The sequence below is a fragment of the Octopus sinensis genome, linkage group LG5 (genome assembly GCF_006345805.1).
Source record: "Octopus sinensis linkage group LG5, ASM634580v1, whole genome shotgun sequence".
Classification (NCBI taxonomy): domain Eukaryota; kingdom Metazoa; phylum Mollusca; class Cephalopoda; order Octopoda; family Octopodidae; genus Octopus; species Octopus sinensis.
Genome location: NC_043001.1, coordinates 29,721,517 through 29,741,989, shown reverse-complemented (window position 1 = coordinate 29,741,989; position 20,473 = coordinate 29,721,517). Strand labels below are relative to the sequence as shown.

The window sequence follows — 20,473 nt, the reverse complement described above, 5'->3', positions numbered from 1 at the left end:
ACAAAGTGGGGCGAAAGCATCTACAGACGTTAGGACTCACAGCGAGGATTTCAGGTGGCCGAAACTCTTGGCAGCTTGTTGTTCTTGAGAAGACACATCAAGCTAAATAAAAGTGTGATTTTCCTTGCATATAGACATGTCCCTGCATTCATCTCCAGCTAATCTTGCAAGGTTGTGGATGCTGATGCTACATAAAAGCACCCAGTATATTCTATAAAGTGGTTGGTGTTAGGAAGGGCATCCAGCCATAGAAACCATGCTGAAATAGGTATGGAGCCTGGGTGGCTTTCTAGCTGGTCAGCTCCTGTCAAACTGGTCAACTCATGCCAGCATGGAAAATGGACATTAAATGATGATGATGATGTCACCAATTACACTACTGAGTACCTTCTACTCCATATTACAAGTTACACTACAGAGCACCTGCTATTTCATATATCACTAACTATACATTATAAAACACTCACCATTACATTACAGAGCAGCTGCTACTCCCTTTATTTCAAATTAGAAAGTTAAATTTTTTAATCTGCTAAGCACTTCAAATAATAAGGTGAAGTAGCTTCAGGTTTGGTAGGTTCTGACAACTTGAACAATTTAGGCCATGATGGGCTACAGGATGTTACATTATGCATTTGTGCAAATGTAAAAATAATGATTTCTTACAAAGACACAAGACCAGAAATTTAGGTGGGAGGGCTTAGTTGATTATGTCAACCTCCACTTCTTGACTGGTACTTAGTCTATTGACTGTTGAAGAGTTATTGGATAAGAGTGATTGGATAAGTTGACTTCAGCAGGACTTGAATTTAAAATGTAATATGCTGTAACTAAATGCTGCAAATTATTTTGTCCATCATTCAAACAATTCTGCAAAATTAATAATAAAATGAAGTAAAAATACGATGTAAAAATTCTTTGATATTCACTACATCTATGGACGATTAATGCCGTTCTTTGTTCTTCCTCCCACTTATTGATCTTTACTTTCTGTGATTGCTGAGAAAATGTATGAAGATCATTTCAAGTAATGTAGTATGATTTCTCCCTTCTTATTACACGAATGAAAGGATCTGAAACTTTGAAGCTGGTTTTCAACTGGTTCCTTTATGAGGAAGCTTGTAAATTGCAGTAAAAGCTTTAATTCCTAGCGCTGTCTCGACTGGCTTCAGTGCCAGTGACACATAAAAAGCACCATCCAAACGTGGCCGATGCCAGCGCCGCCTTGACTGGCTTCTGTGCCGGTGGCACGTTAAAAGCACCAACTGATCGTGGCCGATGCCAGACTCCCCTGGCACCTGTGCCGGTGGCACGTAAAAAGCACCCACTACACTTGCGGAGTGGTTGGCGTTAGGAAGGGCATCCAGCTGTAGAAACACTGCCAGATCAGACTGGAGCCTGGTGCAGCCCCTGGCTTCCCAGACCCCGGTTGAACCGTCCAACCCGTGCTAGCGCGGAAAACGAACGTTAAATGATGATGATGATGATGATGAATTATATCTTTTCTTCCTTGTGAAAAGATTAAGAAAGCTAGACGTAAAGGTGTTGAAATCTACCTTGTCACAGGTGCCAGTAATTCTAGGGCCAGTTCCTGGGTCACTTACATAAAAATGTAATGGGCCATTTTAAGGGTTGGTAGAGTTAGGTAAATGAAATAGTGCACTTGACTTCAGAATCAATTGTGAGTTCTCTGTCTTTTTAGGGCAGAGCTGATATCCCAGCAATGACAATCTACCTTTTGGTGTGCTTAGTTTAAAGGATGTTAGAGTCTTGTTTGTGTTTTCTTTTTCTTATAGCTGTTAGAATGTCTAATGTCATTTTACATTGACAATATTTGCATCTAGAGCAATGCTAAGTATGTACTTTTAAAGAGAATAAATAAATTCATATATTTTATAATGTGATGTGGAATAACTGGCTTTTCAACAATGAAGGATGCAGGAAAAAAACTAATTAAAATTTTTATCAAATGTTTCTTCTTTCACAATTTTCTTCTTCTTTATCTATTTATTTATTTATTTATTCAAGATGTCAAAGTGAAATATTCAAATTCTGTATAAATTTGTTATTCTGTTTGCTCACTTATCCAAAACATTCAGGTATATTTACACTCACCCACACACAAACACAACACAACACACACACACACACACACACACACACACACACACACACACACACACACACACAGACACACACACATGTACACACAGAAGCACATAAATATCCATGCATACACACACATATATAAGTGCAAACATACATAAACTCACTGTATTCTTACTCACTTAAGCCTATTGCTGTCTATGGAGCATAAGTCGTTGGAGTCCTTTCTCCACTGTTCTTGACTATGAGCAGGGCCACTCTCTCAGTATGGGGAGCACTCTTCCAGAGGGAAAGCCTTCCTCTCCCAGGTGTTGTTGAATTTGGATTGCCATTGATATTTCTGTAACTTTGCTTTATTCTAGATTGGGGGTTGGTCCTACCCAAACCCATTTTTACCTCTGGGTAGAGGTGGTCCATATTAGTTTGGCCTCTATCCTTTGAACCTGTCCAACATGGGAGCCCTACCAGGAAATTGTGCTCTGTTGGCATAGCTCTCAGGGTCATTGAGGCACATAAGCCACCAAACCGTAACAAGAACTAGACCATGTGGTGGTGCTCTGTTCCTTTTTTACTTGTTTGCAAACTATTTTTTTGTTATCTTCTAGGTTTTTTTCTTTTTCAATTTTTCTATGGTTTATTGTTGTTTTTTTCTTTTTTGCAGAATACATTAAACAGTGATGTAGTTTTTCGGATTTCTTCCATTACTCCAAGTGCAGGAACGGATTTGTTTTACCTGAACCCAGTAACTGGAAATGTTGGTATTAGTAAGCCACTCACAAGTGATTCAAGCACTTCCTATACAGTAAGTAAGCAATTATCTGACTTTTATAGAGATTTGATAAAGTTATCAAAATAGCCTAAGGACTTCTGTAAATCCAAATTATTGAAGAACTGCTTCAACAAGTAACCAAAGAATAAGGCTTTATAAAATGTCCATTAAATGTGGGAAGATCAATAGATGACCCTTTGTTATTATTACACAGAAATCTATCCTTAAATAAGAAATCCTTTTAGCAGATAAGACATTGGTATAATGTATATATGTATGAGTGTGTGTATGTCTGTATGTATGTAGGCATGCATGCCATCCCACAATTTCATTATATTATAACTCATAGGAGTGAGATCAAGTTATGTATCCCTTTCAACCAAAATTATTAGTGAGCTGTAATAATTTATTATTACTAATAATTTCTTATTAGTAAGATTCATATTACTGATTAAGATGACTCACAATTATATTAATTCTTAAATTATTTACTTCTTTACTCTGAAGATGGCCACAAGTGTAGCTGAAGGTTCAATTAACCAGTCCTCTTCCATTCACATAGAAGAAATGTTACATTCTTTTCTTCACTCACTCAATGAAATATGAGGGTCTTCCTCTGCTAATAATTAAATTTTAGCCATCCTGCCAGCTATTTGTGACACCAGTTATTTGTTAACGACTATTTTTCTATATCAATAAGGGCAAAATTTGTCTAAGCATTTGTTAGTTGAAAGTGGATACTTGCTATGGATGATGTACAAAGATGTAGAAATCCAGATATAGCAATTTCACTGTCACTGCTGGACATTTTCTGTCTGTTACAGAAAAAATTCTGTGTTTTTAGCCCTCTACTTCTATACGAGATGCTTTCTCATGATGAATACCACAGTGTTGTGGCTTTCTACAATTTATCTACACTAAAGGTGCAGGCATGGCTGTGTGGTAAGAAACTTGCTTCCCAACCACATGGTTCTGGGTTCAGTTCCAGTGCATGGCATCTTGGGCAAGTGTCTTCTACTATAGCCTTGAGCCGACTAAAGCCTTGTGAGTTGATTTGGTAGACGGAAACTGAAAGAGGCCTGTCATTTGTGTGTGTGTGTGTGTGGTGTGTGTGTGTGTGTGTGTGTGTGTGTGTGTGTGGATGTGTGTGTGTGTGTGTGTGTTTGTATTTGTCCCCTGCTGTCACTGTTTGACAATTGGTGATGGTGCGTTTATGTCTGTAACTTAGTGGTTTGGCAAAACAAATTGATAGAGTAAGTATAGGCATAAAAAATAAGTCCTGGGGTTGATTTGTTCAACTAAAATTCTTCAAGGGGGTGCTCCAGCATGGCCACAGTCAAATGATTGAAACAAATGAAAAAAACAGAATAAGTAAGATATACAGAATGTTATTCTAAACAAATGCTGCATCTGTTGTTTAATAACAAATTGTCACATATACTTGAGTGTGGAGGCACAATGGCCCAGTGGTTAAGGCAGTGGACTCACAGTCGGAGGATTGTGGTTTCGATTCCTAGACCGGGCATTGTGTGTGTTTATTGAGTGAAAATACCTAAAGATCCATGAGGCTCTGGCAGGGGGTGATAGCGATCCCTGTTGTACTCTTTTGCCCCAACTTTCTCTCACTCTTTCTTTCTGTTTCTTGGGTAACGCTGTGATGGACTAGTGTCCTGTCCAGCTGGGAGGAACACATTCACCACAGAAACCAGGAAACCGGGCCCCCGAGCCTGGCTAGGCTTGAAAAGGGCACATAAATAAAATAATATATACTTGAGTACTGATCACATTTGTACATGAGTATATTCCAGCTAAAAGAAAGAAAGGAAAGGAAAAATGGTTTTGAAGGAAATTGGACTGGTGACTGTTATTATTATTATAAGGTGATAAGCGGGCAGAATCCTTAGCATGCTGGGCAAAATGCTGAGCAGTATTTCATCTGCCACTATGTTCAGAGTTCAAATCCTGCTGAGGTTGACTTTACCTTTCATCCTTTTGGGGTTGATAAAATAAGTACCAGTTAGAGTACTGGGATTAATATAATCAACTATCCCCCTCCCCCAAAATTTCAGGCCATGTGCTTAGAGTAGACAGGGTTATTATGGGAGGTCTCAAGGCAGTGAGCTGGCAGAATTGTTAGCACGCCGGGCGAAATGCTTAGCAGTATTTTGTCTGCTGCTACATTCTGAGTTCAAATTCCGCCGAGGTCGACTTTGCCTTTCATCGTTTCGGGGTCGATTAAATAAGTACCAGTTACGCACTGGGGTCGATATAATCGACTTAATCCGTTTGTTTACCCTTGTTTGTCCTCTCTGTGTTTAGACCCTTGTGGGTAGTAAAGAAATAGGTATTTCATCTGTCTTTACATTCTGAGTTCAAATTCCATTGAGATTGACTTTGCCTTTCATCTTTTCAGGGTTGATAAATTAAGCACCAGTGAAAGATTGGGTCAAAATAATCAACTAGTACACCCACCAAAATTTCAGGCCTTGTACCTATAGTAGAAAGAATTATTATGAGAGGTCTTTATCTTATGAGTGAAAGAGCATATGAAATAATATTTCTATATAATCCATTTTTTTTGTTTCATTTTAAGTGTCCTAGTAAAATGGTTTCTATCTTAGTAAAATGCATTTGATAGTCACAAGATAATGTAATGATGTAGGGGTTTATATGTTCAACCACTGACCACATACAGCTAATGTAACTAGTTGTAGCTAAAGTAACCAGTTACCAAGGAAATAAAATAGTTGGAAAAATCTTAGAAGTTTTACTGTTCATTACAAAAGGTTTCTTTCTCAAGCAGATGATAATCTGTATGAAGTATTTGTAAATTGTAGGATACTGCGTGGTAATGGGCCTTAGATTATGTGAGTCTATGCATGCATGTAGGTATGGGTTTGATTCCCTGCTCTTTATATTCTTTTATTGCTTGTCAAGTTTGTAGATTTTTCTATAACAATGGGTGTTTGCTTATTTTTTAGATTACTCTCATCGGCACTGATCGCGGTACTCCATCGCTCAGTCAGTCAAGAATTCTCACTGTCAATGTCATACGCAACACTGCCTCTCCTGTTTGCCAAAATATTGCACCAGTGACCATTCAGGAGAACAGGCCTGTAAATGAAGTGATTGCTGTAGTGAAGGCTACTGATGCAGATAATAATGTAAGTATTGAAATGTTTCACTGACTAGGGAGTGATTGCAAATTGATTCATATTACACTAAATTTCAAATGGATTCACATCACTCTAAATTTCAGATTTCAAACACATAACACTTATGCACACACACACACATGCACATACACACATACACACAAACACTCCACTGATGATATTCAATGGAAAGGACACCAATAGAATCCTTTAGAACATCCTTGTACCTAATTTTTGATATCTCTCTATCATTACTCTATGCATGCCTTTCCTCCCTTGGACACACAAAGCCCTGTTGAGGCAAGCGAAGTTGATATCGAACCTCATCCGACGACAGGCACCTATGCCTACCCCCCTTTGCTTGCGAAGACCTGTTGGGGCAAGTGAAATCGAAATCGGAATCGAAATTGAACCAATCCTATGACTGGCACCTAGCAGATGCCAGGACCCCTGGACTGGAGATACATAAAAAGCACTATCCGAATCGTGGCCAATGCCAGCGCCGCCTCAACTGGCTTCCGTGTCGGTGGCACGTAAAAAGCACCATCTGAATCGTGGCCGAAGCCAGTGCCGCCTCGACTGGCTTCCATGCAGGTGGCACGTAAAATGCACCAATCTGACTGTGGCCGATGCCAGCCTCGCCTAGCTCCAGTGCAGGTGGCATGTAAAAAGCACCCACTACACTCACGGAGTAGTTGGCGTTAGGAAGGGCATCCAGCTGTAGAAACATTGCCAGATAAGACCGGAGCCTGGGGCAGCCTTCTGGCTTCCCAGATCCCCAGTCAAACCGTCCAACCCATGCTAGCATGGAGAACGGACGTTAAACGATGATGATGATGATGATGATTACTATACAACATTATCTTGGGTAGAATATATTATTGTGGATGACATTCTATCTGTAACTATACAATCTTATTTCAGACATACTGTATCTAAGACTAAATTATACAATGTCTCCTATTTCCTTCCATTTTTAAAATGTTAGAGCATAATTTGAGGGAGAATTCAATACTGTTCTAGTAAGTCACAGAAACCCTTAGAGACAGCCTTCTTGATACATATTGTTATTGCTGATGATGATATTATTATCTAGTGTTGTTGTTGATGATGATGATGATGATGATTTCAATTTTCTTCTTAGAAATATGGTACAATTGAATATCAACTGGCTGGAGATTTACCTTCCATGACTCTCTTTCAAGTTGATTCAAATACTGGTAACATAAAAATTGCGAAATCACTGACCCAGGACTCTTCATTAAGCTATACGGTGAGGAAGGTTTTTTTTTACTTGAATATTCATGCTCAGTTTTTGTATAAAATTCAGTCTGGTGGTATTGTAAGGTAACAGTTGTATTTTTGAGATTTCATATCCTGTCTTGTTTCAATTCATTACTATGAGACACTTTATCTAAGCTAACACTTAAATTCTCATTTACAGCTATTCTTAGCCAACCCTATATAATGAGTGGTAGCTATGCATCCCTTTTGCAACAAGACATCTATACTTGTCTTTTATCATGTTTAGCCTTGATATTAAAATGCCTCCTCTTCCCTCAAGTACTTCTCATCACTAGTTGCTGTTCTCTGTCTCCGTCTTGCAAGTTACCGTCTTGCAAGTTACTAGTGCTGATAGCATGAAAAAAGCTCCAAGGACACACTTTAAAGTGTTGGCATTATGAAGGACGCCTCGCCATAGAATTCATAGAAAATGAATGCACAATGTATAACTTTGTAGCGTGAGTGATATCCTCACTGTTTGAGAGATATATTAGAAATGATCTCGCATTAGATAACAACCATCTTCGGCTATTTTGACCCTGTTGTGTCCACTGCTCTGATTGGTTGGCATTGGCGCAGTTTGTCTCTCGACTTATTTCGCGCCAGTATGTAAGCCAACCAATCACAGCCTTCGGATAAGGTCCCGTGACATTGTTTTTCTTATGTTTCATTTGAGCCACCTAAACCCTTCGCTCCAAATAAACATTATCTAATCAGGAAGAGACTATATTTTATTTATATATGTACGCAAACAAAGTACATCTCAAACGATGTAATCTTGCTTATTTGGCAAAGTCACTTTTATCTGTTCATTTATGGCCTTTCATATACACATATGGCCTTTAGCTAACTAATATGATGTGTTTTCTTTTTAGTTTTAACTTCTCTGAACATGCCATCTATGCACTCCCTTAATTCAGAATTCCATAGTGCTGCTGTTTATCTGTCTTTAATAATCTATACAGTGTCTCTATTACTAGTCTCTATTACTAGACACTTTACTCAATCTCTCTGCAACTTCCACCCTTGCTCTGAAGCAGATCAAACTGAACATCGGTCACAGTTACCTCACCATTCCACAAAAGCATCTAAAGGGCATAAGTGCCATCCTGCTTTCTTCAACCGAATAGATAAATAGAAAAAATGTAATAATAAGTATCTTCTCATTATAATTTCAAACTTTTTATAACTTTACTTTTTGACAGCTTTCCATATATGCCAAAGACGGTGGAGGAAAACAAACTACATGTGTTATTGTGGTGAATGTTGAAAGGAATTTAAATAAACCAATTTTGCAAGAAACTACTTACAGCAAGCAAATTCAAGAGACCTTCCCATTGAATACTGCAATCCTAAAAATATCTGCTTCAGATTCAGACCGTGCAGTAATATTTTTTCCTTAATTTCATTTATTGTTTTACATAGAACAACTAATTATATTTCCAATTTTTTTTTATTAGAAAATTAATATAATTCAACTTTTGGTTTATAATGATATTTTGAACAGCAAGAATTTCCTAGTATTTGAATTATACATGGATCCATACACTAGAAGCTGAGTAAAGAAAATCCATCAGTAAAAATAGCAACAATTGCAATTATGATTTTTTCATGTCTGTATTAAATCTGCCAATTATTTTTCAAATCATCCAAATGACACTTGCATGAAGGTTACATAAAACTAGCTTTGTTTAATTCTTTTGCACAAGTTACTTCCTAGAGTTGTGAAAAAGGATTGTATAAAATTAATTTTTTGTAATCCCTATGCATTTATAATAAGCACTTTATAAAAGCGCACATAAGCATTTGAGGATACAAGTGATGCGTAAGCTTTAGGATGTACACATATGTGTGTGTTTCCCTGTCAGTATATATATATTGGTGCACATAAGTATATATATGTACATATATGATTATATGTGGAGGCGCAATGGCCCAGTGGTTAGGGCAGCAGACTCGCAGTTGTAGGATCGTGGTTTCGGTTCCCAGACCAGGCGTTGTGAGTGTTTATTGAGCAAAAACACCTAAAGCTCCACAAGGCTCTGACAGGGGGTGGTGGAAATCCCTGCTGTACTCTTTCACCATAACTTTCTCTCACTCTTTCTTCTGTTGGCCTGCTCGCTGAGCCAGTGGGATGGCATCATTTGAAGGCTAAAACAATGTGAAACGCATTGTGACCAGCAATGTGTAGCAACATCTGATACCCTGGTTGGTCATGGTGATGGTGATGGTGATATGATTATATACATATGTATATGGATTGATATGCATATGTATTGCCATATTTTTATATAATTTACTCATATATTGTTTATACATGTATATTACCTGATGGATAGATATACCTATAGAAAAATGCATCATCCTTATGCATTCTTTGGGGAGTTTATGGCATTATGGAGTTACATGCATGCATTTCTCTCCAATATTATTACAATAATACAAATATCTATGCTAGAAACAGACAAGAAGACTCTCAATAAATACTTTTAGTAACATAGTCTTTCATCTCTAACCTTCTCAAAACACACAGTTTAGCATTTCTTAATAGAAATACCAATTCAGTCTCAGTCTGATATATGCCGTGTGAACTTTTAGAACTCCATAATTTAACAATGAAAAGTTAGGCTATTCAGATTTTTAAAAATTGTATATAAGGCTAGAAATTTTTTCAGCTTTCTTTGTCGAAATTTTAACTTTGTTTTATTTATGTTTCTTTCTCAAGCCACCTCATAATGAACTGAAGTATGAGATAATCAGCACCAACAATGCAGTTCAATATTTTTCAGTCAATGATTTGGGAGAGGTTATACTTATTCGCTCTCCAGCAGCTGATCAAGCAATCAAATCTTTTTCGGTAAGTTTTAAAAAAACTAATCTGATATCAAAATAAAACTGTTAATTTCATATATCCAAAATTCTTCTACTTGACTATTTCTTTTCTTGGCCATCTATTTCCAGTTAAGAACATTTAGAATGAAAAAAAAAAAAGGCATTGGAGGGGCGACGCATACCCTGCACACACACACACACACACACACACACACACAGAAGAATAAAATAAAATTTAATTTAAATATATTTTCAGACGAATTTATATTTCAACAAAATGACATTAAAAGTTATTTCCCCTGCTTGTCATCTATGCATATGTAACAAAGAAAAAAAATTTGATTCATCTCTCCGCTAGTTTTAAAGATAATCAAACCAAAATTTAATGAGTTTGAGCCACTTAATTAATGAGTAATTCTGCCACATTTGGTAAAAATTTGTTCAGCCGTTTTCCAGTAATTTTGCAAACACATAGACAGACCAACAACTACAATAACCCTGCTTCACTTACATGTGCAGGGTTAATTATGTGTGAAGCAGCAGAATACTGGACTGAATACTTTACTAGAAATACACATTTCTTCATCTTTTTCTCTGTTATCACTTATTTTTCTCCTCCTTGGAACCATTTCACTTGATATCTATCCTTTATTCTTAATACTGTCCTGTTCCACTCACATTTTACAGTGATCACTCTTCAGGTGCAGCAAATTATCTCTTCCATCACTATACATCTTTCACTTCCCTCTATGTATATATAGTAGTGGGTTCTAATACTATTGGTAGTATACAAAATGGTTGAAAATGGTTAAACTCTGTTATTGGATGTTTATCTCTTTGCTTATTATTACAGAAACCCATTACATCTGTAGTTAATTCTGCACCCCATCGCACTTGCAGGGGATCTTTGTTTTACAAGCTTACTCATGCTAGTATCATGGAAAGATTGCCAAGAACACTGTAAAGTGGTTGGTGTTAAAAAGGACATCCCACTGTAGAAACCATGTCAAAGCAGACTTTGGAGCATAATGCATTTCTTAAACCTAACAGATCCTATCAAGCTGTCCAACCGATGCTAGCATGAAAGATGGACATTAAAAGAGGATAAGGATTTAATATCTAACTGCAAGGATCCAATCTTTCATTCCAATAATGTTCTTTTACTCATTTCAGTAATTTGACTGCAGCCATACTGCAGCACCCCTTGAAGGGTTAAACAAATTGACCCCAGGGCTTTATTCTTAAGCCTAGTACTTATTTTATCAGTCTCTAAGTTATGTAGATGTAAACACACTAATGCCAGTTATCAAGTGGTGATGGTGGGGATAAACACAGACAAAAAGACACACACACACGCACACACACACACACACACACACACACACAGATATATATTGTCCAAGATGCCACGCAGTGGGACTGAACCTAGAGCCATGTGGTTGGGAAGCAAGCTGCTTACTACATAGCTATGCCTGCGCCTGTTGATTAAATAATTTTAATAATATCACCCCTTTCCACTGATAGTCATTTACAATTGATACCAGTTGTTTCCATTCTCCAACAAAGAGGTGAATTCCAATTTTCTAAGAATTTCGCCTCTGTTTAGCTGAATTATTGGCTATTTGTATTACTTCACAACCAACACTCACTTTTTCATAAATGTTTAAAAGGAATTATAAACTTATCACCAACAGATCAAAAACTTGATGATCCAGACAAGTATGTCTTGTTAATTAATCTTGTTGGTTAATCCAGCCGCATATAGTGGTGAGATTTAACACTACTTATGGCATACAAAATAGTTGAGAAAGGTTAAACTCTATTATTGGATGCTTATATCAGTAGTTAATGCATAACATCTGTTGTTAATTCTCTGAACCTCTATCTGTCATTAATGACTGTGCACAAATGTCCTATATGTCTGTGCTACTCAACCAGGGTCATCTGTGGGTAGACAGTCTGGGCAACGATGATAAAGGAGGACCTCTCCGAACTCTCAGGTCTGCAGGTGGTTGGTCTGTGCAGATGGTACCGCGAATGGCTCACTATCTCCAGTGACCTCGCACAGGACCGTCGAGTGTGGGCCACCAGGGTTCGTGATGCTATTAAGAACAGAGAAGAAGCTGGCTCAACCCGCCATGGGTGAATGCCGTCACAAGTACAAGTAAGACAGTCTGATGCATGAATGGCAGTCTCTGCCACACAAGTTGCAATTGTGGGCTGTCTTGGTACTGTTAGGCCAGTATAGGGTGTTCAGTTGGATCCAAGCTTGGATAGTTTGGTATGGAGAACAGGTTGTTGCCCTTGCAGCATGCCCTCCCTCTCTACGTCACTGATGGATCTAAAGGCTGTTATCATTCTGCATTAGACTCATCACAGGAGTAGTCAGAATGGGTTTAGACAACTGCTTCCAGGGCTCCATCTGACTACCTGGGAAAAAGTGGAATGACAAACAGAAACTGAAAAGTAAAGAGATGCATCTCTTTGGCTCATTTGAATCAGAATTAACATGGTTGATGAAAATTAATTCAATGAGGAGAAAGTCAAAGTTTGTGAAACTGAATGTTTAATCCAGAGAGGATTAATTTTAATTTTATGTTGCTTCTGTTGCATATAACACATTTTTATTCAGCCAGGCAACTAATTGTGTTATCAGTGAATGTTTATTAATTGTAATAACAAAATATGAACTCCTATAAGAACTTACATACCATGGACAAGAAGCCTTTTTACCCATTCTATACAACACATTCCCTGGATAATGGAATAGCGAGTTTAACATCCAACATATCTTTTATTTTTATTCTTATATTTTCCTTTATACTTCCTATATCTCTCCCTTTCCAAAATAACTTCTTATATTGAACTCTACTATTTCCTTCTATTTAACTCTCTCATATCGTCTCTGATGATGGAATGCTTTTTATATCCCTGAAACAACTGTAAGACTACCTTTCTCTTTCTGAAATGTCCTAGAAATTTCACACTACCTTGGCTTTCTTGTCTCATTTTATTTAATATATACACACTCATACACAACCTACATGAGGCTCACTCATACTATCTGCTGCCTTAGGACTTTATACTCTGCAGCATTCATTTCATGGTGGACTTACATTGTATGAGAAGACACATAATGATAAGGCGGTGAGCTAGCAGAAATGTTAGCACGCCGGGCGAAATGCTTAACAGTATTTCGTCTGCTGTTACGTTGTGAGTTCAAATTCCACCAAGGTCGACTTTGCCTTTCATCCTTCCGGGGTCGATAAATTAAGTACCAGTGACGCACTGGAGTCGATGTAATGACTTAATACCTATGTCTGTCTTTGTTTGTCCACTCTATGTTTAGCCCTTTGTGGGCAATAAAGAAATAGATATTCTAATGAATGTTTTTGGGACACAAGCTAATTAGTGTAATTGTGTAATTGATTTGATGGACCAGTGTATTTCACTAGTCTGAAATACACCTGTGTGTGTGTGTGTGTGTGCATGAATGTGTGTATGTATGTATGTGTGTGTGTAAGAATGTATGTATGTGTGTTTAAGAATGTATGTATGTGTGTGTAAGAATGTATATGTGTGTGTGTGTGTGTGTATGTGTCTAAAAATGAAAACTATTTAAATGAAATAAAATGAAAAATTGCATATTAAATTTTTAATACTAAACATAATAAATATTAACTCAATATTAAATCAATTGTTTACTCTGTTTTCTTTTAGTTTGAAGTGAGAGTGTCAGATAAAGGGCTTCCTGTTCCCAAAACAGCTGACAAAACAGCAAATGTAAATATAGACATTATAAGGAATAATAAACCACCAGTCTTTTTCATAAAAGATTTCACTACAGACATCGCGGAAAATAGTCCAATTAACGAAGACGTTATTCGAGTTTATGCAAATGATTCTGATGTAAGTAATTTTTACTTAATTTTCCTTTTCTTTACGTATCTGTTTTGATAACTTCATAATGAGCTGTATGAATTTGCAAGAATTAAAATTTGTTTTAGAATTCTTCTTTGTGATATTTATGAAATAAATGTGATGTTCATTTCCATAAATGCTGGCTAAAGTGCCCTTTCGTTACCAACCTGGCTCTAGCTCTGTAGTACAAATGTCTTTTTTCCATAAGTTTTGCATCAAAATATACCACCAAACCTTAGTCGCAATTTATATTCCTAATACTAGCTTAATGATAACTAAGTTATTTTACTAAATTCTTTGTTATATTTAAAATAATTGAAAGAAACACAGAGCATCTCAAAATAAATACGGTAACGAAAGGGTTAAAAGAGACTATTTTGCCTGAAGTTTGGAATGAATACCATTCCAGTTGGATGACCAGGATCATAGTTATTAAGAAATGTGTATTTTATTAGAAAGGCTGTTGATTTCTTGTGTTATACTTGCATAGTTATCTGACTTAGTGTTGTCAAGGTAGTGAACTGGTAAAAATCAGTAGAGCATGCCTCACAGTACTTGATTTGATTCTTTGTACTTCAAGTTCAAATCCCACTGAGATCAGCTTTGATTTTTAACCTTTTGGGATTGATGACATAATACCAGTACAGGGCAGTGGATTAGGTAAGATGCTATGTTTTTCCTGTTCCAGCTCTTTGCATTCTACTAACAATGCTTGCATTGATAATGGTGCTAAACTATATCATTTACTGGTGACCTTTATTTTGAATAAACATTGGTGGCTTCTAGAGGGAAGACTTACATTCATGAGCAATTGTCCATCTTCTTCTTCTTCAAAAAAAGTCTTACCTGAGTATAGACATGCATATGCATGGTCAATTTTGACTGACTGAAGATCTCTCCATACGAGTGTTTTATCTTTATGTTGAACATATAATTTCAATAAAACATTGCCGTATATACAATATTTTATTGAGCATATGGACATATGGTGACAACATTGAACTTGAAGTTTTAGGATATTTCATAACGGTATTTGTTTAAAGAATAAGTTGGTTGCAGCTTTAATAAGTTTAATATGCTAATCTCATAAAAGATAAGCTCCTGTGCTGGTTCAAATTCCTATTACTAGTTAATTCCTAGAACAACTAGTATGTGTGAAGCAAAGCAGGTGGAAAAAATTGTTTTGATCAACAGAATAATGCAATATATTTTGCAGCAAATGAGGTCAATATCCAGAAATCCAGTTTTTAAGTGGTCAAAAGAGATTATATAGATTAAAGTATATTATTACTGTATCAAGTTGAATCTAAGAGGAAACTTCTACATGATCATTTGACCTGTTAGAAATAGTAACCAAGTCTTCCTTAAATTATATCCTACTTAATAATATAAAAACTAGTGTACACTGGATAATGTGGTCCTAAATACACTAAGTTAAAATTGGTATGGATATGGCTAGAATGCTCTTGATCAAAGTTCTCCTGACCAGAGGTCAGACTGTAGTTACAGTGGACTGAACAAATGCAAAGACCATGTATATATGTATGTATCAATCATCATCATCATCGATTAACGTCCGTTTCCATGCTAGCATGGTTAGACGGTTTGATTGAGTTCTGGAGAGCCAGCAGCTGCACCTGGCTCCAATCCGGTCTGGCAGAGTTTCTACAGCTAGATGCTCTTCCTAATGCCAACCACTCCAAGGATGTAGTGGACGCTTTTTACGCGCCACCGGCACAGGAGCCAGTAAAGCGGGCCTGGCAATGACAATGTTTGGATGGTGCTTTTTACATGCCGCCAGCACAGGAACCAGTTAGGGGGTACTGGTGTTAGTCACGATCGGTTGGTGCTTTTTACGTGCCACCAGCACTAGAACCAGGCCTGGCAACAAACACATTCGGATGGTGTTTTTTAAGTGCCACAGGCACAGGAGCCAATCAGGTGGACCTGGTATTGACCACATTTGGATGATGCCTTTTATGTGCCATCAGCACGGGAGCCAGCCAGGGGGCATTGTTCTCATTTACGATATTGGTTTTACCTGACTCAACAGGTCTTCTCAATGCATCAAGAGTATTTTTAACAGGGCTGGGCATGTGTGGCTGCCATCATGTATATGTGTGTGTGTGTGTGTGTGTGTGTGTGTGTGAATGCTGTGCAGTACCTGAAGCTGAAAAAAAGCACAAGACAAAACAGTTATTGTACCTAGTGAACTTATGTTCATCTGACACCCTAACCTACATCATATTAGAAGCAGGACTATTTTTTGATACATTCAAAAGACAAAAAAGCACATCTTATATGCCAGTGAAGCAGAATCTTTAGCACATTAGACAAAATGCTTAACAGTATTTCATTGACCTCTTCATTCTGAGTTCAAATTCCACCAAGATCGACTTTGACCTTCATCCTCTTGGGGTCAATAAAATTAGTACCAGTTCAGAACTGGGGCAGATGTAATTGACTTAACCTCTCACCCAAAATTGTTGAAGGCAATATAACTAAAAATTTTTTTGAAGACAGAGTTTGTAATCTACTGTGATATTATTACTTGATTGTTTAAATGCTGTAAAATATATCTTTAAATAAAAAAAAAATTTTTTTAATCTTAATTACTCAATTTACTCTTTGAATTTCAGCCTCAATTTAATGTCATTACTTACTCCATAATTGGAGATGGTGAAGCTAAAAACTTTTTCAAAATTGATAGTACTACAGGCCTGATAGAAACAGCAAAGTTTTTATCTGCAACTTCAATAACTCCATTCAAGGTAAATTTCCTATTTCTGTTTCTTTCACCAAAATTCTGCTATAACAGATCAGTGTATGAGACTCATGTAGATATGAAGACTGAAATAAAGAGTACAAGATGGCTTGGGTGCATTTACACAAATATGTCTGCAGTGAGAAATTTTCTCCATGACAAAACACAGTGAATGACAAAGATATCTATGTATGTGTGTGAGTGCATGTGTATATGTGTGGCTGTATTTATTTATTTCGTTTATTTATTTTCTCTTCTACTTGCCATTAAACTGCAGCCATGCTGGGGCAATACCCTTACCTTGAAGGGTTTTTAATCAAATGAATTGACCCAGGACTTGTTATTTTAAAGCCTGGTGTTTGTTCTATCAGTCTATTTAGTCAAACCACAAAGTTATGAGGATGTAAACAAACCAATGCTGGTTGTAAAGCTTTTGTAGGGGACAGACACAAAGACAAAGACACACACACACACACACATGCATATACACATTGGTCTTCTTTTCAGTTTCTGTCTTCCAAATCACTTCACAAAGCTTTGGTCAGCCCAAAGCTATAATAGAAGACATTTGCCCAAGGTGCTATGCAGAGGAGCTGAAGCCAATGTCATGTGACTGGGAAGCAAAATTCTCACCACACAGCCTTGGTTAAGAAGTTTGTTTTGAATCTACTTTGAGGTTCATTCCTATTACATGGATATTGTTGTCTAACACACTCTGCTATAGCTGTAGGTTGTCCAATATCTTATGAGTGAAATTGATAGACAGAAACTGAGAAGGCCTTTTGTACGTACGCACACACACACACACACACATACACAGACACACACACACATGCACATTCACACTCATGCATGTACACACACACATACACACCCACATGTTAATCAAAGTATACTGTAGTATGCAGTTGTTTCTGCTATAAGATGCAGAGCATTTAATGCAAGCAAATAAACTTACATTTCACTTTAGAAGCTCTGAGGAAGCTATAAGGTGATGCACAAGCACCTAACTCAAAGTGCACTGTTTGTCCTAGCAGAAACAACTGTAAGCTAATGAAGTTCATTACATAATTTCCCTTTTCCTTATAATGTATTTAAATGTGTGTGTGTGTGTGTGTGTGTGTGTGTGTGTGTGTGCATGTGTGTATGTGTGTGTGCGTATCTTTGTGTTTCTGCTTGTCCTCCACACTGCTTGACAACTGGTGTAGGTCAGTTTATGTCCCTGTAACATAGTGGTTTGGCAAAAGAGACCAATAAAATAAGTTACATACTTTAAAAATATCAGCACCAGGGTCAATTTGTTCAAGTAAACCCTTCAAGTAAACCCTTCAAGTAAACCCTTCAAGGTGGTGCCCCAGCATGGCTGCCGGCTAGTGACTGAAACAAGTAAAAGATAAAAGATATAAATTTAGTCTTGTTGATTTGTTTTCCTTTATAATTTCAGATACGTGTTTTAGCTAAGGACAATGGCAGTCCGGCTCGTTCTGCGACAACTGTCATCACAGTGAATGTTAATCGTAATTTGAATTCTCCAGATTGGCTTTCAACATCTTTTCAAATAAACATTGGTGAAGATGAAGAAGTAGGCAGAAGTCTTCTGAAAGTGATAGCTACTGATAAAGATTTACATGTAAGTAACCTCCTCCTCCTACTCTTCCACCTCGTTGTTGTCGTCGTCGTCGTCATCATCATCATCATCATTTAATGTCCATTTTTCCATGCTTGCCTCATGATGATGCTTATTTATACAAATCTGTATGCCCTCAAACACATACACACGTACACAAACACACACACACATGACAGGCTTCTTTCAGTTTCCGTCTACCAAATCCACTGATGAGTCTTTGGTTAGCTTGGTGCTATAAGAGAGACACTTGCCTAGCCAAGATGTTGTGCAATGAGACTGTATCCCCACAGGCCAATGAATGCTTTCTAAGTGAATTGGTTGGCTGGAAACTATGCAGAAGTCCATCATATGTCTGTGTGTGTAAATATTTTGTGTCATTAGATTAGGACTGGTCACTCAGCACTTTCTGTTAATTTAAGCATTACTTTAATGCTAATTTAAACAAATGTAGGTTATGGCTGAGGGAATCACACTTGATTCTTAAATGTTTTGGGCCTAAACACTTTAATAAATCTTTTGATGTGGCTCCTTTTTGTAATCAGGTTTTTCTCAACCTTCTTGAGTATATACAAAAATAAAAATAAGGGTGAAATTAAAATGAGATGTTTCAGAGGACCACCTTAGCCATGAGCTTGGTTTGGAGTTGAGTAGAACCAGAAGCAATTCATGATTGAAATAATGATTGGAGTGGGGCTGGAAAGAGAAATAAAATACAGGTGAAATGTCAAGGCAGATCCTGAAAGTACAAGAAGCTGAATATGAGCTAATAAGGGTAGAGTTTGCAACAATGTATGGAGGTGGAGTCATGGATGATAGAGATGGGGAAGGGCTTCTTTCAGTTTCCATCAATCAAATCGGCTCACATGGCTTTGGTTGACCTAGGGATTCAGTGAAAGACATTGCCTAAGGTGCTATGCTGTGGAATTGAAACTGAAACCATGTAGTTGAAAAATAAACTTCTTAGCCACACAACCATGCCTATGCCTGAGAGTACCAGTCCAGTGTGATGGATTGTTGTGCTAAATAACTTGTAATATATGTTCCGGTTTGTTGTATTTTGAGTTTAAATCTCACCAAGGGCGATTTACGTGGATGATAAATTTAATCCATCACTCAGTTAACCTGGAAGCTTGAGTACCTTCAGCAGAATACTCCACCTTGTTAAGAGCAGGCAGACCAGAGCCCAATTTAAGTATATTTTCCTCCTCTTTTCTCACTAGAGAGGTATCCAGCTGTAGATACTAAGCCAAATCAGACTGGAACCTGTTGCAGCTCTCCAGCTTGTCGGCACTGGTCAAACTATCCAACTCTTGCCAGCATGACGATGATAATGATGAGGGTGACAATGAGGATGATGATGAAAATGGTTATGATGATGACGATGATATATATACTGTTCGGAAAATACACTTTGACCTAGTTTGCACTTCCCTGACATCAAAATTCTCTCACAATACCCCTTCTAATCAACAAGTCACTCTAGGGTTAAATGATAATGAACTTTACAGCCATATTATATTTCTCAAATACCTCTGATAAACACACACATTCTCCATCTAAAGCACACATAGAATAAGACCATCACAATTCCTTATACTTCAGTTTGCTTCAAAGCCTCATAATAGTAATAACTTGAATAAAGTTGCATGGATACATTTATCTTGGATGAAATCAAAATGCCACTGAACTGGCAGGATGCTACTGGATATCACATCCTAGGATACTTATGCAGGAGAAACACATGTCTGACAGAGTTTTAAAGAGAATATATTGCATATATGACTGTAATAAACAAGCTTCATGGATGTACAATGAACCATCCTTATTTTAAAGTCATATAAAGTCTTAATAAACCTAGTGGTTAGAATGTTGCACTCACGATCTAGAGGTTGTGGTTTCAATTCCTAGGCTGAGTGGTGTATTGTGTTCTTGAGTTCTGTGATCGCTTTGACAACTGACCCAAGGTACACAGGGCACCTGTTGAGACAATGTCAATTTGATGGAGAGTGAGC

General features: G+C 37.3%; 1 protein-coding gene across 1 annotated transcript in view; it reads left to right on the top strand.

Annotated features, from left to right (window-relative positions):
- Window positions 1-20,473, top strand: part of LOC115211772 — a 412,137-nt gene that overhangs the window by 102,733 nt on the left and 288,931 nt on the right. The window contains exons 24-31 of the mRNA XM_036503112.1: window positions 2,768-2,908; window positions 5,857-6,039; window positions 7,175-7,303; window positions 8,520-8,699; window positions 10,040-10,171; window positions 13,867-14,055; window positions 16,707-16,838; window positions 18,276-18,461. Coding sequence (XP_036359005.1) covers window positions 2,768-2,908; window positions 5,857-6,039; window positions 7,175-7,303; window positions 8,520-8,699; window positions 10,040-10,171; window positions 13,867-14,055; window positions 16,707-16,838; window positions 18,276-18,461 — 1,272 coding nt within the window. The remainder of the gene's footprint in view (window positions 1-2,767; window positions 2,909-5,856; window positions 6,040-7,174; window positions 7,304-8,519; window positions 8,700-10,039; window positions 10,172-13,866; window positions 14,056-16,706; window positions 16,839-18,275; window positions 18,462-20,473) is intronic.